The sequence below is a fragment of the Trachurus trachurus genome (assembly GCF_905171665.1).
Source record: "Trachurus trachurus genome assembly, chromosome: 11".
Classification (NCBI taxonomy): Eukaryota; Metazoa; Chordata; class Actinopteri; order Carangiformes; family Carangidae; genus Trachurus; species Trachurus trachurus.
This window is the reverse complement of record NC_139904.1, coordinates 269,599-290,275: the sequence shown is the minus strand read 5'-3', so window position 1 is coordinate 290,275 and position 20,677 is coordinate 269,599. Positions and strand designations below refer to the sequence as shown.

At 49.0% G+C, this 20,677-nt stretch overlaps 1 protein-coding gene across 1 annotated transcript; it reads left to right on the top strand.

Annotated features, from left to right (window-relative positions):
• The first annotated feature begins 826 nt into the window (after positions 1-826).
• On the top strand, positions 827-20,645 carry nedd9 (neural precursor cell expressed, developmentally down-regulated 9). Its single transcript, XM_083982467.1, is given in 8 exon segments — positions 827-1,255; positions 10,554-10,886; positions 14,620-14,709; positions 16,063-16,188; positions 16,787-16,987; positions 16,989-18,029; positions 18,701-18,787; positions 20,105-20,645. Coding segments are annotated over 8 exon segments (2,427 nt in total). The 5' UTR covers positions 827-1,243; the 3' UTR covers positions 20,642-20,645.
• Positions 20,646-20,677: the final 32 nt, after the last annotated feature.

Here is a 20,677-nt window from a genome sequence, read left to right as displayed (position 1 = left end):
CTACACACCCTGACCACCACTAGTAATAATAGTGTTACAGCACATTCATTATAAACATCTAGTCACTGTGAGCTGTTAACTATTTAACAACCAGTAGGCTAGATGTAATAGAAAGGGCAGAGGCAGACTGCTCCTAAATGGAGTTGGTTGCCCCTAAAATCTGAGAGGAACGAAGTCAATGTTTCATCTACTTACACATGTATGACCAGTTAATAAACACTGGTCAGTGTTTGATGATCATGAATGAAAAGGTGAATGATGAGAGAAATGTCAATATTTTTGTTTTGCAAATCACATTTACATTTGTGAATGTAGTATTATATTATTTCCCATACAAAATTAAAAGATTCAACAAAACCTTTTCCTTGCCCTTAAGCCTTTTCTAGTCATATTGGAGAATTATATCTTCTTTTTTTCTTCTTTAAAAAAAAAAAAGTTTAAGCTTCATACCAGTTAAAGTTTCAATTAATTGTCCAACTTCTACCCAGAAGTTCACATAACATCATTCATAAAAAAGGTGACAAATATCTCCCACCTCCTGCTACAGAAAGTACAGTTCACATAAACATCTTTAACGAGCTGAATGAAATGAAACTTCCTTCATTTCGTTTGTGACACAGACAGTATGTATTATATACATTACTACTATTTACTGGAAACCAACTCAGAGCTTCGTCTAACTGCTGTGGCGGTGACGTCACTCTGGAGGCTGGGAGGGGGCGGGGCAGAACGTCCGCGTGGACCAATCACAGCCCGGTATGTAAATGAGCTGCAGACGGTGACGGAGCAGCGGAGCAGTAGCGGAGTGAAGCCCGGACTGAGGAGCTGCTGATCGGACTCTCTCTGCCTCAGCGCCCGGTCCTCTGGTTCTCTGGATGGAGGCTAGCGCTGGTTAGCTGCGGTTAGCTTAACTACGGTTAACTAACTCTGGTTAACTCTGGTTAACTACGGCTAACTACCGTTAACCACCGTTAACTACCGGTGGTGAACTGTGGTTAACGGTCCTCTGGTTCTCTGGATGGAGGCTAGCGCTGGTTAGCTGCCGTTAGCCTAACTACGGTTAACTAACTACCGTTAACTCTGGTTAACTACGGCTAACTACCGCTAACTACCGTCCGCGGTGGTGAACTGTGGTTAACGGTCCTCGGCCTCGGACCAGCCGCCGTGACGAGCTGCAACTTAACGGAAATTAATTATCGATCCGTGTTTGAGGAAGAAGAAGAGGAAGAAGAGGAACTGCGACATGAAGTACAAAGTAAGTGAACGTCTCACGGCCCCGGGTGTGTGTGTCCGTGTCCGTGTGTGTGTGTGTGTGTGTGTGTGTCCGTGTGTGTGTGTGTGTGTCCGTGTGTGTGTCGCTTCAAACTTTTCCTCTTTGTTTCTGTGTGTGTTGTTTAACAGACTGAACTGAGTTGGTTTTAAAGGAGGAAACAGAAGTTTACAGAGACCGTGAAGGTATCATCTGTGTGTGTGTGTGTGTGTGTGTGTGTGTGTGTGTGTGTGTGTGTGTGTGTGTGTGTGTGTGTGTGTGTGTGTGTCAGCAGTAATACTACCCCCCCCTCTCTTCATTATCTGTAATTAGTAATAATGTAAATACTCTCCGTCACAGTGACGTCACAGCCACATGTTATTGATCAGTTATTATTAGTTTATTAGTGACTGATAGATCAGTGTGTTTGTTATTGAAACCAGAATATTTTCCCATCAGTGTATTATTGATTATTGATCATCGGTGCTGCTGCTTCATCAGGTCTGAATGAAACAGATGAAGCTGTCCTCTGCTTTGATTGGTCCTCGCCTCATCCTGCAGCCAATCAGAGGCTGTGATTGTTATTATTATTACAGAGTCGATCCAGAGCTGAAGTTCATCACGTTCTGGTCCCAGTAGAGAAAGTGAATGTGGTTTCTACATTGTGTTGTGGATGAAGTCAGAGAATCAGCTCTGAGACTAAAACACCAGTTTCTACTAGTATCTTTCAGTGAGATAATCTTCACATATGAACTCCTTTTCTACCGTATCTGAAGCTTAAAGCCACGTCCAGAAGTAAAAAGCTAACGTACGGCTTTAACGGTCGTATGGACCAACTTGTTAGTGACCGCCCAACTTTTTGACCACATGTCAAAGCTTCAACATTCACCAGTAGGGTGTTTAAAGGGACAGTTCAACATTCACCAGTCAGGTATTTACTGACCTGTTTTATGTCCTACAACAAAAACTTTGGTTCACCACAGACCTGATCTGAGGGGTTTCACCGGAAAGACTTTTAGACAACGAGGGAACAGGAAGTGATGAAAGCGTTGACGGAGACTCTGTTGTTATTAATGAGCGACTTTGTGGGCGGAGCTAACTCTGGCTGTGTCCTAAACCCCTCCCTCATTCCCTCCTCCCTACTCACTATATAGTGAATTCAATATAGTGACTATATAGTGTCACTGGTCAAATGAAAAAACACATTCGGACACTACTCCACCGCACAGTTAATGACGTATTACATTGCGTAATTAAAACGTTCCGACTGCGATCGTAACGGCTGGTGTAGTTACCATGGATACATCCATGGTAGGTACCAACATAAAAAGAGGTGTAAAGCAATATATTAAGCGGTAATAAGCATCAAAGATGTTCAATCAAACCTGCATAGTTTGAAACAACGTTCAAAACACACACAGCCAGTGTCACAACTAAGCATAAAGTCCGCTAGCTTAATGCTAACGTATAATGTAAAACTCCATAGACGGGCTAACAGAAATTAGCCTAGCTATCCAGAGTCTGTGGTCAGTTTATAACGCTTGTTAGGAAATTTGCTCTGACGTTTGTTGTGGGAGTCTGTGGAAGCCGCGACCGGACAACTCTGGCAGCTGGACACATTTATTGAGGCTGCTGCACTACTGCATTTATTTGGTAGCTACACCGGTCACTACTTCATTTATTTGGTAGCTACACCGGTCACTACTGCATTTATTTGGTAGCTACACCGGTCACTACTTCATTTATTTGGTAGCTACACCGGTCACTACTTGCATTTATTTGGTAGCTACACCGGTCACTACTTGCATTTATTTGGTAGCTACACCGGTCACTACTGCATTTATTTGGTAGCTACACCGGTCACTACTTAATTTATTTAGTAGCTACACCGGTCACTACTGCATTTATTTGGTAGCTACACCGGTCACTACTGCATTTATTTGGTAGCTACACCGGTCGCTCTGGGCCGCTGTGGTAACGGCCATCCGTGACCACAATGCATGATGGGATATCTTGCTCCAGTTAGTGACCATCGGATGTTCACTACATTTGGCGGTGAATTGTGGGATAGATTCAGTCACTATATAGTGAACATTAATAATCACTAAACAGTCAGACACCACTACAACAACTGGTCACTAGATCTGCACATCTGTCCAGGTGTTACAACTGTTACAGATGTTACAGACACCCAGGGTTTCCCGCAGCGCTTTCTTGTTAAGGCGGCCGCCTTAACAACAAAGAGCTGCCGCCTAAACTAACGTCTTAAAAAAATAAAAATGTAGCGATATTCACAGCACACACACACGACGGTGACATTAACGCGCGCCGCCACGTCTGCTCATAGCGCAGCAACAATGCAGCAGCGTCAGGCCGTCACTGAAACGCTCCGTGGAACCGAGACATGACACGGCCCGGTGTAAAAGTTCTCAGAATCAGCCCCGGTGACCGCGGCGCTGACGATTGGGGGTGAGTCGCGAGCGTCATATGTCTTGGTAGAGCACGGCCGCTGCAGCGACCCTCCGACAGTCCCATCGCTGCGTGTCAATCCCCCCTCTCACTTTCTCTCCGCGTCCCCGTCTCTCTCCAGCTGCCCTTTCAAAATAAATGCATAAAAAGCCAGAGAAAAAAACAAAGTAGGGGAAACTCTGCTTTGTTTTCTCTGTCTTTTTATGGTTTAGTAATTCTTTCATTGGTGCAGTAGCAGCGTTCAGTTACCACGAGCGTAGTTGTGACCTGTTGTGATCATAGATGGCATGGCATATGTTTTTTATGTAAGTCCCTTCGAAAAGTCCCATGACCAGCCAAACTCCTAAAAAAAAAAGCGTGATTTATAGTTCATAACATGGTACTTTTGGCATATGGCACCAGGGCCGTTGCTAGGAATCCTGGGCCCCCTGAAAGTATACTAAAGTGGGACCCTGCCCCCTGACTTTTCCACTTTTACGTATCTATTATCATTTCTTATTTAGCCTACTTTGTTTTGATGCTAATGCAGCATTACTATGAGTATCAGTCAGGGTCTTATGCAGAATAATTCAGTCATACAAAGATTAGACTACTGGGGTTTTTGTGGGCCCTACTGGGCGCTGGGCCCCTATAATGATCATCACCTTTCTCCCCTATACAACGGCCCTGTATGGCACTACAGGACCAGTTAAATATAAAACACAATTTTATACAATATACTGTATATAAGTAGGGGGTCCCCGCTCCATCTCTCCATCAGTTTGGGGGTCCTTGGCCTGGAAAACGTTGAAGACCCCTGCTCTACACACCACAGAGAAGCACACATGCATAACAGCAGCGCGCATGGTGAAAGCGAAACTTAATACGGCGCACCGACCCCCCCCCCCCCACCCCCCGCCAACAGGACAGACACCACCTTAACTAACACATTTTCTGGGGGAAACACTGGACACCTGTCCATCTGCACATCTGTCCAGATGTAGTAGCTTCATTTAGCTTAGCACAAAGAACAAAGGGTTAAAACCTGTCACAGTGCAGGTACCGAAACAACGGTCAGATTGGCAGCCATGTTGTCAAACTCTGTGGCGTTGACTGAAGACAGGAAACAGGAACTAGTTTGTGTGGCGGAGGGATACGACCACGAGGAACTAGTCTGTGTGGCGGAGGGATGTGACCACGAGGAACTAGTCTGTGTGGCGGAGGGATGTGACCACGAGGAGGAACTAGTTTATGTGGCGGAGGGATACGACCACAAGGAACTAGTCTGTGTGGCGGAGGGATGTGACCACGAGGAACTAGTCTGTGTGGCGGAGGGATACGACCACGAGGAACTAGTCTATGTGGCGGAGGGATACGACCACGAGGAACTAGTCTGTGTGGCGGAGGGATACGACCACGAGGAACTAGTCTATGTGGCGAAGGGATACGACCACGAGGAACTAGTCTGTGTGGCGGAGGGATACGACCACGAGGAACTAGTTTGTGTGGCGGAGGGATACGACCACGAGGAACTAGTTTTTGTGGCGGAGGGATACGACCACGAGGAACTAGTTTGTGTGGCGGAGGGATACGACCACGAGGAACTAGTTTGTGTGGCGGAGGGATACGACCACGAGGAACTAGTTTTTGTGGCGGAGGGATACGACCACGAGGAACTAGTTTATGTGGCGGAGGGATGTGACCACGAGGAACTAGTTTGTGTGGCGGAGGGATGTGACCACGAGGAACTAGTTTGTGTGGCGGAGGGATGTGACCACGAGGAACTAGTTTGTGTGGCGGAGGGATGTGACCACGAGGAACTAGTTTGTGTGGCGGATGGATACGACCATGAGGAATAAATCAACTTTCATCAGAAAAACAGAGTTTGAATGCGATGCGTTCAAGTTCCAGAGAAAAAATCAGTTCGGTCAGATTCAGATTCCTGCAGGTCGACGTAACGGAGGCAGAAATAACTGGTGGTTAGGTGTGTGTGTGTGTGTGTGTGTGTGTGTGTGTCTGTGTGTCTGTGTGTCTCTGTGTGTGTGTGTGTGTGTGTGTGTGTGTGTGTGTGTGTGTGTGTGTGTGTAGTTGTGTAGTTGTGTCTTCAGGCTTCGGTCCAACAGCTCAGAGCTGAGGAGACATTGTTCTTCTGAGGGACGAATGAAAGAGAGAGGAAGTTGTCGGGGGAACGAGAGGGCAAACATGGAGGGGGGGGGCAGGGCGTGTGTGTGTGTGTGTGTGTGCTGGGGGGGTTGTGTGTGTGTGTGTGTGTGTGTGTGTGTGTGTGTGTGTGTGTGTGTGTGTGTGTGTGTGTGTGTGTGTGTGTGTGCTGGGGGGGTTGTGTGTGTGTGTGTGTGTGTTTCCCCGTGAGAACGGAGCTCGTTGCTCTGAAGATGCTCATGATGGTTTGAAGGAGCCTCTTCACATCGGGGGGGGGGGGTTGTTGTCTGACACCGACTCATCATGTATCTACCCCCCCCCCCCCTCCTCTGCCCCCCCTCCCCCCCCCCGCTGCACCGTGAGCCAACAACCGTTACCATGTGTGTGTGGGGGGGGGGGGTCTCTTTGTCAGAGGGATAAAGAACCAGTGACAGGCAGAGTGCATCATGGGTAAAACCAGGATGAATCTCTGAGATAAAACATGCGACTGTTTCATGATCCCCCCAACGCCGCTGTAGCCGCCGCTTCAGGGCGAAGCGTGAAATCAGAGGGACAGACTTTATATGTAAAGTCTCTTAGTAGGGGATTAGAGGGAGGGGGGGCACAGGGTCTCTGTGGATCATCTTCATCTTCATCCTCTTCATCATCACCACTGATGGGACGTTAGACGGCGTTGAAATAGACGGTGTTACTAACGGCGCTACTTTTTTCAGTAGTCAGAGTCATCAGAAACCCTGTTACCCCCGGTTACGACGCAGTTACAGCGCCGTTACAACACATTTACAGCGCTGTAACGACTCAGTTACGACGCTGTTACGACGCCTTTACAACACAGTTAACAATGCAGTTATGACACCGTTGCAGTGCCGTCAGGAACGCAGTTACAACGCTGATACGACGCCGTTACAACACAGTTAACAATGCAGTTATGACACCGTTGCAGCGCCGTCAGGAATGCCGTTACAGCACTGTTACGACACTGTTAAAGCAGAAGTGAGTGGTCCGGTCGTTTTCGCTAATGCTGCTAATTACAGCTTCAAGTCACAACTTACGACTTTGTAGCGTTCCAGGCAACCCACTCGTGTTTCTCCGACCTGTTTTACCGGTGAAAGTCACTATAACGGCCACTCGTAACTTCCGACCGGTGAACTCGTACCAGATCGAACTGGTACCACTTCACGGTCGGAAAAATACGAGTTTCCTTGAACGCACCATAACAGTCCTCGTCGCTACGTCACCACATTCACGGCGTTCCTTGGCTGCACACACAGCCCTGCATGCCGTTCTCTCTCCTCATTGGATAAAAACTGTAGGATACGAGAAATGTTTTCTCCTGGGCTCAGAGCAGAGCAGAGTGACTGACAGACCCGTGTTTCAGACCAAACACTCTATGTAAGTGATTGCTGTCAGAAGATATAACTATTTAAGACTTAGATTAACACAAATATATCACTCACTTCTGCTTTAACAACGCAGTTACGATGCAGTTGCGACGCTGTTACTTGACACTAGAACAATAAGATGCACCGTGACTCAGCGTTACTTTAAGCAGCATCAGAAAAGTCTTCACCCAGTTAACTCTGAACTCTCCTCCTCTGTGTCTCTAACCCTCCTCTCCTCCTGTTCCTCCTCCTCCTCCTGCCAAGATGTTGAACTATCCCTTTAACTCTGAACTCTCCTCCTCTGTGTCTCTAACCCTCCTCTCCTCCTGTTCCTCCTCCTCCTCCTGCCAAGATGTTGAACTATCCCTTTAACTCTGACCTCTCCTCCTCTGTGTCTCTAACCCTCCTCTCCTCCATGTGCATCTGTTTCCAACAACGAAGCCGGTGAGAAATGAATCCATGGAGCGGTGGATCAGGTTATTTATCATCTACGACGGTGGTTCTCCAACTGTTTTACATCAAAGACCATCATTTGACACAAATTCGACCAAACACCAGAAATACACAAATATATTTGTTCTGAGACTGAAGAATATCACTTTTTTAGTCAATGTTCGTTCAAATTTTTCAAAGTTCAAAGTTCTCTTTATTGTCCCAGTTGGGAAATTGATTTGCAGCCCGGAGCTCCAAAATACATAAAAACATCCAATACACATAAAACAACAAAGTAACTAGTAACTAGTAACGTATTACTTTTATCATGTAGTAAGTAAAGGAAGTTACTTTGGGGGAAAGTAACTAGTTACTATAACTAATTACTTTTATCATGTAGTAAGTAAAGGAAGTTACTTTGGGGGAAAGTAACTAGTAACTATAACTGATTACGACTCTGAGGCTGTGACGTTCACTGACTGAACGGATGTTTCGGCGTCCGTGGTTTCGTCGTCGGCTTCCTGTCGGTTTCCACGGCGACGCAGCTCCTCTGTCACAGAGAGGAAGAGGAAGAGGAAGAGGAGGCGTCGCCGCGGTACCCAACCACAGCGTTCCCACGGTGACGGGGGGGAGGGGGGAGGGGGCGGGGCTTCAGCCTGTGAGTCATCAATGAACTAAAACAGAACAGGAAGTGGAAACTGTTATTGATCAGAGTATTGATCTGTGTGTGTGTGTGTGTGTGTGTGTGTGTGTGTGTGTGTGTGTGTGTGTGTGTGTGTGTGTGTGTGTGTGTGTGTGTGTGTGTGTGAACTGAGTGTGACCCGCTCCGAGGCGCCACCAGCTCGTTACCGTCACCACTTTAATTATCTTCTATATTTAACACTGAAACGAGGCCAGAGGAGCAGGTTCGAACCCCCCGGGACGGGTGGATGGAGCGTCACCGTGGAGACGGATGGAGCCGTCACCGTGGAGACGGGGTTTCTGCTGTTTACATGGAGACGGGGACATTTCTAGTCCCGGTCCGATACGACCTTCCACCTTCCACCTCTGACTCTGACTCTAAACAGGTTTTATGTGAATAATGAAAACAGCCAGATGAAGAATCGGGACAAAACATTTCTTTGGGCAGTTCAGATTGTATTGGAGATGATGGTGGTGAGGACGGTGACAACGTTTTCTTCATATCGGCCATTTTTATTTTATTCATAGATAATTTTCATCTTACAAAAAGTAAAACAAAGGACAAATACCAAACACTGAACAGTTAAGGTCCAGGGATGGTCTATAATGTATCCAAAAGACAACATATCATACACAATAGGGCTGTGCCAAAACATCGATTCACATAAGAATCACAATTCTCATTTAATACGATTCAGAATTGATATAAAATGTCCCAAAATCGATTTTAAAAGATAAAAAAGTGAAACAAATCTGCTGCTGTCGGCCTTCATTTCCTTAGAATTGAAAAGGCAGCTGTTTAACTGCTCTATTTATTTTTAATAAAGAGGTACTTTTACTGTTACTTAAGCACTATGTGATATTGCTTTTATGCATCAGTTTCAACAGTTCCATCTAAGCATGGATAAATGTTTAAAACTCAATAGATGTTTAAAGACACTGTAGTCGTAAAGCAGACTGGAGTAGATCATGAGGATCCTTCACACCGACAGACTGAAGCAGAAATCATTAGGAATCTAATTGTTTTGAATCAAATCGTAGCCTCAAAAATCAGAATCAAATCAAATCGTGAGATAGTAAAAGATTCCCACCCCCCTAATACACAACACATCAGAAACAGTCTCACTCTTTGGCCAAATAAAGGAAGCAGATGTGTGTGTGTGTGTGTGTGTGCGTGCGTGCGTGCGTGCGTGCGTGCGTGCGTGCGTGCGTGCGTGCGTGCGTGTGCGTGTGCGTGTGTGTGTGTTGATAATAAAGTTGTGTTAGACGCGTTCAGTCTCTATAACGACCGTTTCACTTATGGTTGTGTTCATGCTCCGATATCGACTCATTAGCTGGATCGGTTTCCTCCCTCCATCTTTCTTTCCTTCCTTTTTCCCTTCCTTCCTTCCTTGCTTCCTTCCTTCCCTTTGTCCTTCTCTTCCTTCCTCCTTTGATCCAATTGCCCTGATCGGTTTCCTCCCTCCATCTTTCTTTCCTTCTTTCCCTTCCTTCCTTGAACAAGTCGGTTTCCTCCCTCCCTCCATCTTTCTTTCCTTCTTTTTTCCATTCCTTTCTTCGTCCCTTCCTCTTTCTGGAGCTCTAGCAGCCACAGGTCATTTGGCCAATCAGAAGAGAGAATGAGAACCTCTCCTCTGATTGGCTCACTGTTTTTCAGTGGCATGTGGTCGGGCCAATCACAGGCAAGTAACTGAAACCTAAGCTGCATTCATAAAAATTGAAAAGAAACAACTGGTCGTGGTGGGCGGAGTTACCTTGTGTGTGACATCACAGAAAGGAGGAAGTGCTATCCGCTCGTCTTAAAGAGACAGTTCCTACAAATGGGCGGTGTGTGTTTCTCCGTTTATGAGCAGTTTGATGCATGGGGCAGTTTATACGTCTATCTATATACATCTATATCATCTATATACGTCTATCTATATACATCTATATCATTTATATACGTCTATCTATATACATCTATATCATCTATATACGTGGCCCAGAGAAAAAATAACCACAATCACATTTTTCATGGCATGGGGCCTTTAAATGTCACTAATTCCACTCAGAATGATGCTCAGTGTTGTGATGTTTGTTGTAGAACCTGATGGCCAAAGCTGTGTACGACAACGTCCCCGAGTCTCCAGAGGAGCTGGTCTGTGATTGGTCCAGTGTGATGATGATGTAATGACCCTCTGCCCCCCCCCCCCCCCATGTAGAACCTGATGGCCAAAGCTCTGTACGACAACGTCCCCGAGTCTCCAGAGGAGCTGTCGTTCCGTCGAGGCGACATCCTGACGGTGATCGAGCAGAACACCGGCGGTCTGGAGGGATGGTGGCTCTGCTCGCTGCACGGCCGCCAGGGCATCGCCCCCGGCAACCGCCTCAAGCTGCTCATCGGACCCATGTTCGATGCCCAGTCGCCGTCCAACGCCGCTAACGCCAACGCTGCTGCTGCTGCTGCTGCCGGGGGCAACGGCAACGTCCCAGCTCAGAGTCTCTACCAGGTCCCATCAGGACCAGAACAAGTCTACCAGGTCCCAGGGAGTAAGGTACACAACTACACAACTACTACACAACTACTACTACACAACTACACACACACACACACAGTGGCAGCAGCAGGTAAATGTGTGTTCAGGGTTAAAAGCCTATAAATCTAGCTGCCCTCTAGCAGCAGCAGCAGCAGCAGCAGATCTCTTTGCTCCGTAGGTGGGTCCATAGACATACTGTATATACATAGACGCTGCGTCGGCTGTGGAGCGTTTTACAAATTCTATGTTATCAGCAGTGAAGCTTCGGAAAATATAGCAGACTTCGGTGCAGCATATGGATGTGTTAATAAGGGGAACATAAAAACAGATCTTGTAGAATCACTTTTCAGAGGTCAGATGTAAGTTAAGGATAATATATAGTGAGCAGGTTGTTAGATAGTGAAATAAACCCAGGACGGACAGAACCCCTCAGCTCTGAGTCCAGGTTCCATTCATAACAACCAGCTCACTACATCATCCTCCTGTTACACAGCTGCTGACTGCTGAAATAACTCATCTGAGACTAAATGTTGGTTAAAATGCAACGTTATTAATCTATAAATTACCTCTGAAAAAGAAAACTACCGGCACAGTTTAACAAGCAGTGCCCCTAGCAACGGCCCGGTTACGTGGTGCTGGTGCTCTGGTTGATGAGGGACAGCTGTCTGTCTGCTGCATGGATGTATTATATTATGGTCTGCTGCCTGTGTTGTGTGTTGTGTGTTGTCAGAGAACAGCCCACGTGAATGTGTTGTATCGGTACCGGTACAATGCAGTCATCGTTGCTGGTGCAGAGCAAAGTGTGTTATGTGTGGTCAGAGCTCTGGAGGGGAGGCTGCTGGCTGCAGCATGAGGCACTAAGAATAATAATAGCCTATAATATAATAATATATACTCTTAAAAAAACTCCTTAAATAAAGACCTGATCTACATATTTATCATGTCTGACATTTGTTACTAACAAACCCCGTGGAAACAGCTTGACAGCTGAGTGACTTATGACTTTTACATCTTTTACATCAGACCTCTATGGACGTAATGTAGTCCTGTTCCAAGATGGCCGCCCTGTAGGCACGTGGCTCTAGTGGGAGGCAGCAGTCGATGCAGCGTCTATGTTTATATGTCTATGAGTGTCAATGCAGATCTATTTGCTCCGTAGGTCTAGAAACGAGCCATAGGAACTTGTTGAGTCTCCAACACCGTTTGTGTTGACCAATCACAGCGCTCTATCTGTTTAGAGAGTCGTTGGGCGGCTTAACGCCATGACGACATACATTTTAATTGGCTTGTCAGGCTAACGTCATCCTGCTCTTTGCTCTGATTGGTCGTAGCGCTTCATCCCGCCCCCTGGATTGAGCCGAGGTCTAGCGCTCGCTGCCAGACCAGACATGTTAAAGGTGTAGTCTGGATTAAAGGCTAACAGAATCCTCCTGTTGTTCTTCAATCTCTTCCCTTCCTCCATCCTTCCCTCTTTCCTTCCTTTCTCACTTCCTTCTTTCTACAATCATTTTTCCATTCCTTCCTTCCTTCCTTCCCTTCGTCCTTACTACTTCTTCCTTCCTCTTTTGATCTAATTGGCCCAATCTGTTGCCTCCATCTTTCTTTCTTACCTTCCTTCCTTTTCCCTTCCTTCCTTCTTTCCCTCCGTCCTTCCCTCCTTCTTTCCCTCCGTCCTTCCTTCCTTCTTTCCCTCCGTCCTTCCTTCCTTCTTTCCCTCCGTCCTTCCCTCCTTCTTTCCCTCCGTCCTTCCTTCCTTCTTTCCCTCCGTCCTTCCTTCGTGCTTCCTTCCTTCTTTCCCTCCGTCCTTCCTTCCTTCCTTCCTTCCTTCCTTCCTTCCTTCCTTCCTTCCTTCCTTCCATCTTTGACCCAGGAGGACAACAGGAGGGATAAAGGTGAAGCAGCTACTGACTGTGTTGATCTAAGTGTGTGTGTGTGTGTGTGAGTGACTCAGGTGATGATGTCATGCTGCTCAGACGTGGGCGGGGTTCAAAGGTCGACATTCCTCGTCTCATTCCTCACTTCCTGCTCTCTGTCCTTATATGGTCGTTGTTTCCTGTGACCTCTGACCTCTGACAGCGTTTATGACTCAGTCTGATCTCAGGTCAGATCACGCCCTCGCATTCCTGCTGCTCGTCGCCGTGGGAGACGAGGGGGGGGTTAAACCAACGTTACACAACGTTACACAACGTTACACAACAGCTGAACTCCTGTGTAACGGTGGTTTAGACTTTTATTAAACAACATTTAAACATTAAAACATTGTGATTATTTATCTGACAATGATCAGACAAGGAAATGTGTAATGAGGAGGAAGAGGAAGAGAGAGGAAGAGGAGGAGAGAGGAGGAGGAAGAGGAAGAGGAGGAGGAAGAGGAAGAGGAGGAAGAGAGAGGAGGAGGAGGAGAGAGGAAGAGGAAGAGGAAGAGGAGGAGGAGGAGGAAGAGGAGGAAGAGAGAGGAGGAGGAGGAGAGAGGAAGAGGAGAGAGAGGAAGAGGAGGAGGAAGAGGAAGAGAGAGGAGGAGGAAGAGGAGGAGGAGAGAGAGAGGAGGAAGAGGAAGAGAGAGGAGGAGGAGGAGGAGGAGGAGAGAGAGAGGAAGAGGAGGAGGAAGAGGAGGAGATGACCTCACAGGACTCAGCAGTTAATTACCTGCATTAATTAGTTTGATCTTTAATAAGCTGCTGCAGTGAAACGACTGTGACTCAGCAGACACACACACACACACACACACACACACACACACACACACTCACACACACACACACACACACACACACACACACACACAGTTTATAACTTTGTGACAGTATTATCTATAGTTTATATCGTAGTAAAGTCACCGATCAGAACGAAGGAGCTGTGATGCAGAGTAAACAAAGAGTAACTAAAGAGTAAACAACAGGGATGGTGCTGAGTCACCGTGGCGACGGAGCGTTGAGCTCCAGTTTAAACCAGTTTAAACCAGTTCCCTCTGAGCCTCCATGAAGGAATCCTGATGATGTCATGGACCTCAGAGGTAAATATTTACCCAGAAGGCCGCGCCTGCCCCACGGCCTGCTGGGTAAACACCGGGGCTGATGGGAAAGAAAGCAGCGATGACACTACCGGTCTGTCACTTTATGCACAGCTCCACTACTTCCTGAAATAAACCAGCTCCTTTATTTCCTGTTTTACATTATTGGACCAACTGATGAATCAGGTGAGTCTGACCACTGTGACGACTCAGACTCACCTGGATTCATCAGTTGGTCCAATAATGTAAAACAGGAAATAAACGAGCTGGCTGATTTCAGGAAGTAGTGGAGCTGTGCATGAAGTGAATTAGCTTTGTATCGATCAGGTGATGATCAGCTGTTCCACCTGGTGATGTTACAGTAGTTAGTGTTGGCTCGATCAGCTGGATCAGCTCGTTTCCTCTGAGAGAGTTTTGTTTTTCCCGCTTCTTGCCGACAGAGAGCCAATCAGCTCTGCCATGTGAGATGACTCTGTGGTGGGGCTCCGGGCTGACAAACACATTCAGAATAATGAAAACAAATGATTAATTGCATGATTTTTTTTATATAATGCACAACTATTTACTCAAATATCACAAATTATTTAAAAAATTTTTACAGAGAAGTCTGGAAATTAGTCTGGAAAGTATAGGAACCTTGTATATATATACGTATATATACTGTATATACACATATACTGTATACATGTATACACCACTAACCCCCCCCCCCCCCCCCCCCCCCCCCGCTGTGATTGACAGGTGGTGACCCCGGTCAGAGTCGGTCAGAGCTACAGCTTCGGCTCAGAACAACAGGAGCTGTACGACGTCCCGGCCTCCAGATCACAGGGGGTCAGTCACACACACACACACACAGTCACACACACACACACACACACACACACACACACACACACACACACACACACACACACACACTCACACACATCCTTGTAATGCTATCTTTGTAATCTTGTAACCTTAACAATGACCTAAAATCTGAACCCTCAAACAGACTAAGCCCCGTCCCAACACCTCCCCTAACCCTATATTGTTGCCCTAACCCTATATCTTTGCCCTAACTCTATATTTTTGCCCTAACTCTATATTTTGCGTGTTCTCGTGTAGGGGTACGGTGTTCCATTACTGTAGGGAGCAATTATAATCAACCCTCAAAATGTAGTGAGGTCCGATGCTGAAAACAAAGTGGAAGATGAAATTACCCATGATAGCTATTTTCAGGCCCTATCACCGTTTAGACAAATCTGAAATGATTGAAGAAACATTACTATTTCTGTGTGTGTGTTTTGTGTTGCTATGTGTTGTATTTATTCAGTTTGGGGGAATCACAGTGTCTAGAAAGCATCAGTGGCTCAGCTGACAGGGACAGCTAACGGTAGCTAAGCTAACGGCAGCAGCTAAGCTAACAGCAGCAGCAGAGCTAATGGCAGCTGCAAAGCTAACGGCGGTAGCTAAGCTAACAGCAGCAGCAGCTAAGCTAAAGGCAGTAGCTAAGCTAACAGCAGCTAAGCTAACAGCAGCAGCAGCTAAGCTAACGGCAGTAGCAAAGCTAACAGCAGCAGCAGAGCTAATGGCAGCTATAACGCTAACGGCGGTAGCAAAGCTAACGGCAGTAGCAAAGCTAACGGCGGTAGCTAAGCTAACGGCAGTAGCAAAGCTAACATCAGAACGTCAATTGTTAAAACCCCCCCGGAAAAAATATTTTTTCATGGAGCGTTTATTGAGTCACTGAGTTATTAAAGTTAAACAGGTAGCTAACCGTTAGCCCGGCTAATCTATGATAACCATGACTAATTACAAAAACTGTTTAGAAGGAGATAAACAAACACAGCCCAACACAACAGCTGGACACTCCACCGGTAGAATTGTCAACATGTGACGTATGTTAGCACGTTCGCTACGTTCACTACGCTAATTAGCATATAGTGGTGTCCCATTTCCATATAAGGGAAAGATTTTCAGCCACTTCCCTGAACGAGGGGAATGTACGGAGGGAACTCCAAACCACGTGGAAGTTTGAAGAATAAATGTCCTCACTTCCTACAAACGTCCTCAGTTGGTTTAAACCTGCCGTTGGTCCTCACAACGTAGGTAAAACAAGAACACACACACACTCACACACACTCACACACACACACACTCACTGACCTGTCCGCCTCTCCCCCCCCCCCCCCCCCCCCCCAGGTGTACGACGTCCCCCCCGGCCCCCTGTTCTCTGCCAGGAACCAGGGCGTGTACGACGTGCCCCCCCCTCAGCTCGACCACGGTCAAGGTGTCTACGACGTCCCGCCCCCCCCCTCCTCACACGGGGTAAGACCACCTCCTCCTCCTCCTCCTCCTCCTCCTCCTCCTCCTCCTCCCCCCCAGAGCTCTGTAAAAGAGAGTAAGGACAGCATCGGTCCAATGGCAGCGCCTCCTGGTGGAGGAATATGGGTTTTGCAAAAGAACTGACATCTCTGCATTGTTGGTGAATGAGCAGTGTGGTGTTTTCAATAATTTAAGGACATTTATAGATCACCCACGTTAATAGCATCATTGAGGATCCTTTACAGATAAACATTAACACATAGGAGAGTAAAAGAAACAGTTGTCTACATTAATGTTTCAATCTACATTTTCTAATAAACAAATTATAAGTATAATCTGATATGACCAAGACACCTAAAAACAAAAACACGGCCGTTTTCATCAATTTACCAGCAAGTGGGCAACACACATACATTGGAGTGAATGGGTTTTCTGGGCGCTTTTGCAATACCCACATCCTGCCACTAGGGGCGCATGAGGCTTACCACGGGAGTCATAGTGGTGTCTTTACTCTCTCTTACAGAGCTTTAGTCCTCACCAAACTGATCATTGATTGATGTTGATTGGTTACTGACCCTGACCCCCCCCCCCTCCCCCCCAGGTGTACTCGGTGCCCCCCCCCAGCAGCTGGACGAGCTCCGCCCCCCAGGAGGGAAACTACGACTTCCCTCAGCCGTCCAAACACAAGCAGGAGGGGATCTACGACATCCCGCCCCCCTCCCTCGCCAAACCCAGCGCCGCCGAGTCGCTGTACGACTTCCCCCCCCCCGCCCTGGAGGCCGCCGCGCCCCCCCCGCCCTCGCCCCGGTAACCACGGCAACAACGAAGGCATCTACGACGTGCCGCCGCCCTCGCTGGCCTCGGGGGCGGGGCCTCAGAGGGACGTGTACGACATCCCGCGGGGGAAGCAGCGCCCCCCCCAGCTCAGAGACCGCGGCGGGGGGGGCGGGGGCGTGTACGACATCCCAGAGCCGCGCGGTGGCGTTGCCGTGGGCGACGCGACGGACGGCGTGAACCGGCTGTCGATCTCCAGCAGCGGCAGCGAGCGCAGCAGCATGTCCACGTCCTCGTCCTCGGCTACTAGCTCCGCCCCCCCCGCCGGCCCCGCCCCCGCTGGCCCCGCCCCCGCCGGCCCCGCCCCCGCTGGCCCCGCCCCCCCGGACGGCCCCGTTGCCGCGGCGACGCTGCAGCGGCTGCTCCGCCTCACGCAGGCGCTGGACGCCGCCGTGTGGACGCTGCAGTCGCTGGCGGCGGCGCCTCAGTGGAGGACGTTCACCTTCATGGATCGCCACGGCAACGACGTCCGCGCGGCGCTAGACCATGTCCGCGTTGCCCTGGGAGACGTGGTCGTGTTCGGCCGCGCGGCGACAGCGGCTAACGCCACGGCGGCGTCGGACTCGGCGCTGCAGGTGAAGCTGCGGCGGCAGCTCGGACGCCTCGAGGACTCGCAGCAGCTCCTGACCAACAGCTTCACGGCGCTGGAGAGCTGCAGCTGGGCGCTCAGCGTCCTCGTCGCCGCCGGCAACGCCAACGCCGCCAACGCCAACGCCAACGCCCCCGCGAAGCCGCTCAACAGGAGCGACGACCTCGACCGCTTCGTCACGGTGTCGAGGACCGTCCCCGACGACGTCAAGCAGCTCGCCGCCACCGTCGGCGCCAACGCCGAGCTGCTGTTCAGACGCACGGACGAGGCCGCCGCCCACCAGCTCCCCTCCCCCCCCGCACAGAACAACAACAAGCCCCGCCCCCACGACAACAAGCCCCGCCCCCAGGACAAAGACCACATGACCAGCGAGAGGTGTGTGAAGAGCTGGATGGAGGACTACGACTACGTCCATCTGCAGGTAAGACGGAAGCCCCGCCCCCTTTATGTCTCTGAGACCGAAGCCCCGCCCCCTTTATGTCTCTGAGACCGAAGCCCCGCCCCCTTTATGTCTCTGAGAGTGAAGCCCCGCCCCCTTTATGTCTCTGAGAGTGAAGCCCCGCCCCCTTTATGTCTCTGAGACCGAAGCCCCGCCCCCTTTATGTCTCTGAGACCGAAGCCCCGCCCCCTTTATGTCTCTGAGAGTGAAGCCCCGCCCCCTTTATGTCTATGAGACCGAAGCCCCGCCCCCTTTATGTCTATGAGACCGAAGCCCCGCCCCCTTTATGTCTCTGAGAGTGAAGCCCCGCCCCCTTTATGTCTATGAGACCGAAGCCCCGCCCCCTTTATGTCTATGAGACCGAAGCCCCGCCCCCTTTATGTCTATGAGACCGAAGCCCCGCCCCCTTTATGTCTATGAGACCGAAGCCCCGCCCCCTTTATGTCTATGAGACCGAAGCCCCGCCCCCTTTATGTCTATGAGACCGAAGCCCCGCCCCCTTTATGTCTATGAGACTGAAGCCCCGCCCCCTTTATGTCTATGAGACTGAAGCCCCGCCCCCTTTATGTCTATGAGACTGAAGCCCCGCCCCGTCCTTAGGCAGTAATGAGTGTCAGCAGCTTTTTAACTGGTTGAATACTTGTGCTCCTCAGGGTAAAGACGAGTTTGAGCGCCACCAGAAGGAGCTGCTGGAGCAAGACGACGTCATCAAGAATCCAGTCCAACTCGGTCCAGACCAGGTGAGACCAGGACCAAGACTTAGACCAGGACTTAGACCAGGACCAGGACTTAGACCAGGACATAGACCAGGACTTAGACCAGGACATAGACCAGGACCAGGACTGTGTCCTAATTCCCCCCTCTCTATCTAGTGACCAGTTGTTGTAGTGGTGCTAAACCAAATAAATGTAGTAGTGACCGGTGTAGCTACCAAATAAATGTAGTAGTGACCGGTGTAGCTACCAAATAAATGCAGTAGAGACCGGTGTAGCTACCAAATAAATGCAGTAGTGACCTGTGTAGCTACCAAATAAATGCAGTAGTGACCGGTGTAGCTACCAAATAAATGCAGTAGTGACCGGTGTAGCTACCAAATAAATGAAGTAGCGACCGGTGTAGCTACCAAATAAATGCAGTAGTGACCGGTGTAGCTACCAAATAAATGAAGTAGTGACCGGTGTAGCTACCAAATAAATGCAGTAGAGACCGGTGTAGCTACCAAATAAATGCAGTAGTGACCTGTGTAGCTACCAAATAAATGCAGTAGTGACCGGTGTAGCTACCAAATAAATGCAGTAGTGACCTGTGTAGCTACCAAATAAATGCAGTAGTGACCGGTGTAGCTACCAAATAAATGAAGTAGCGACCGGTGTAGCTACCAAATAAATGCAGTAGTGACCGGTGTAGCTACCAAATAAATGCAGTAGTGACCTGTGTAGCTACCAAATAAATGCAGTAGTGACCGGTGTAGCTACCAAATAAATGCAGTAGTGACCGGTGTAGCTATCAAATAAATGCAGTAGCGACCGGTGTAGCTACCAAATAAATGAAGTAGCGACCGGTGTAGCTACCAAATAAATGAAGTAGTGACCGGTGTAGCTACCAAATAAATGAAGTAGTGACCGGTGTAGCTACTAAATAAATGAAGTAGTGACCGGTGTAGCTACCAAATAAATGAAGTAGTGACCGGTGTAGCTACCAAATAAATGAAGTAGTGACCGGTGTAGCTACCAAATAAATGAAGTAGTGACCGGTGTAGCTACCAAATAAATGCAGTACTGACCGGTGTAGCTACCAAATAAATGCAGTACTGACCGGTGTAGCTACCAAATAAATGAAGTAGTGACCGGTGTAGCTACCAAATAAATGAAGTAGTGACCGGTGTAGCTACCAAATAAATGCAGTAGTGACCGGTGTAGCTACCAAATAAATGCAAGTAGTGACCGGTGTAGACCAGGACATAGACCAGTCCTGGTCCATCCATCAACTGATCAACTGATTATTGATCATTGATTAACTAATTGTCCCCCCCTCCTCCCCCTCCTCCCCCTCCACAGATCTCTCAGTTCAAGAAGCTGCAGCAGGAAGTGATCCGTCCCGTGGAGAATGACATCACTCGCTGGTCGTCCCAGCGACGAGGCGGTGGCGTGGCCCCGCCCCCTGACTCCTCCCCCCTCGGCGTGCGCGACCGCCAGCTGCTGTCCTTCTACGCCGAGCAGTGCGAGCAGCACTTCGTCACGCTGCTCAGCGCCGTCGACGCCTTCTTCGGCTGCGTCGGCGCCGGCCAGCCGCCGCGCATCTTCGTGGCGCACAGCAAGTTCGTCATCCTCAGCGCCCACAAGCTCGTCTTCATCGGGGACACGCTGTCCCGCCAAGCCGCCGCGCCCGAGCTCGCCAACGCCGTCATGAACTCCAGCAACGTGCTGTGCGACCTGCTGAAGACGGTGGTGGCCGCCACCAAGATGGCCGCCCTCAACTACCCCAACACGGGCGCCGTGCAGGAGATGGTCGACCGCGTGACGGCGCTGTCGCACCACGCGCAGCAGTTCAAGGAGAAGCTGCTGCTCATGTCGCACACGCAGACCAACGTGTAGCCCCCCCCCCCTCTGGCCTCTGACCCCACCCCCTCT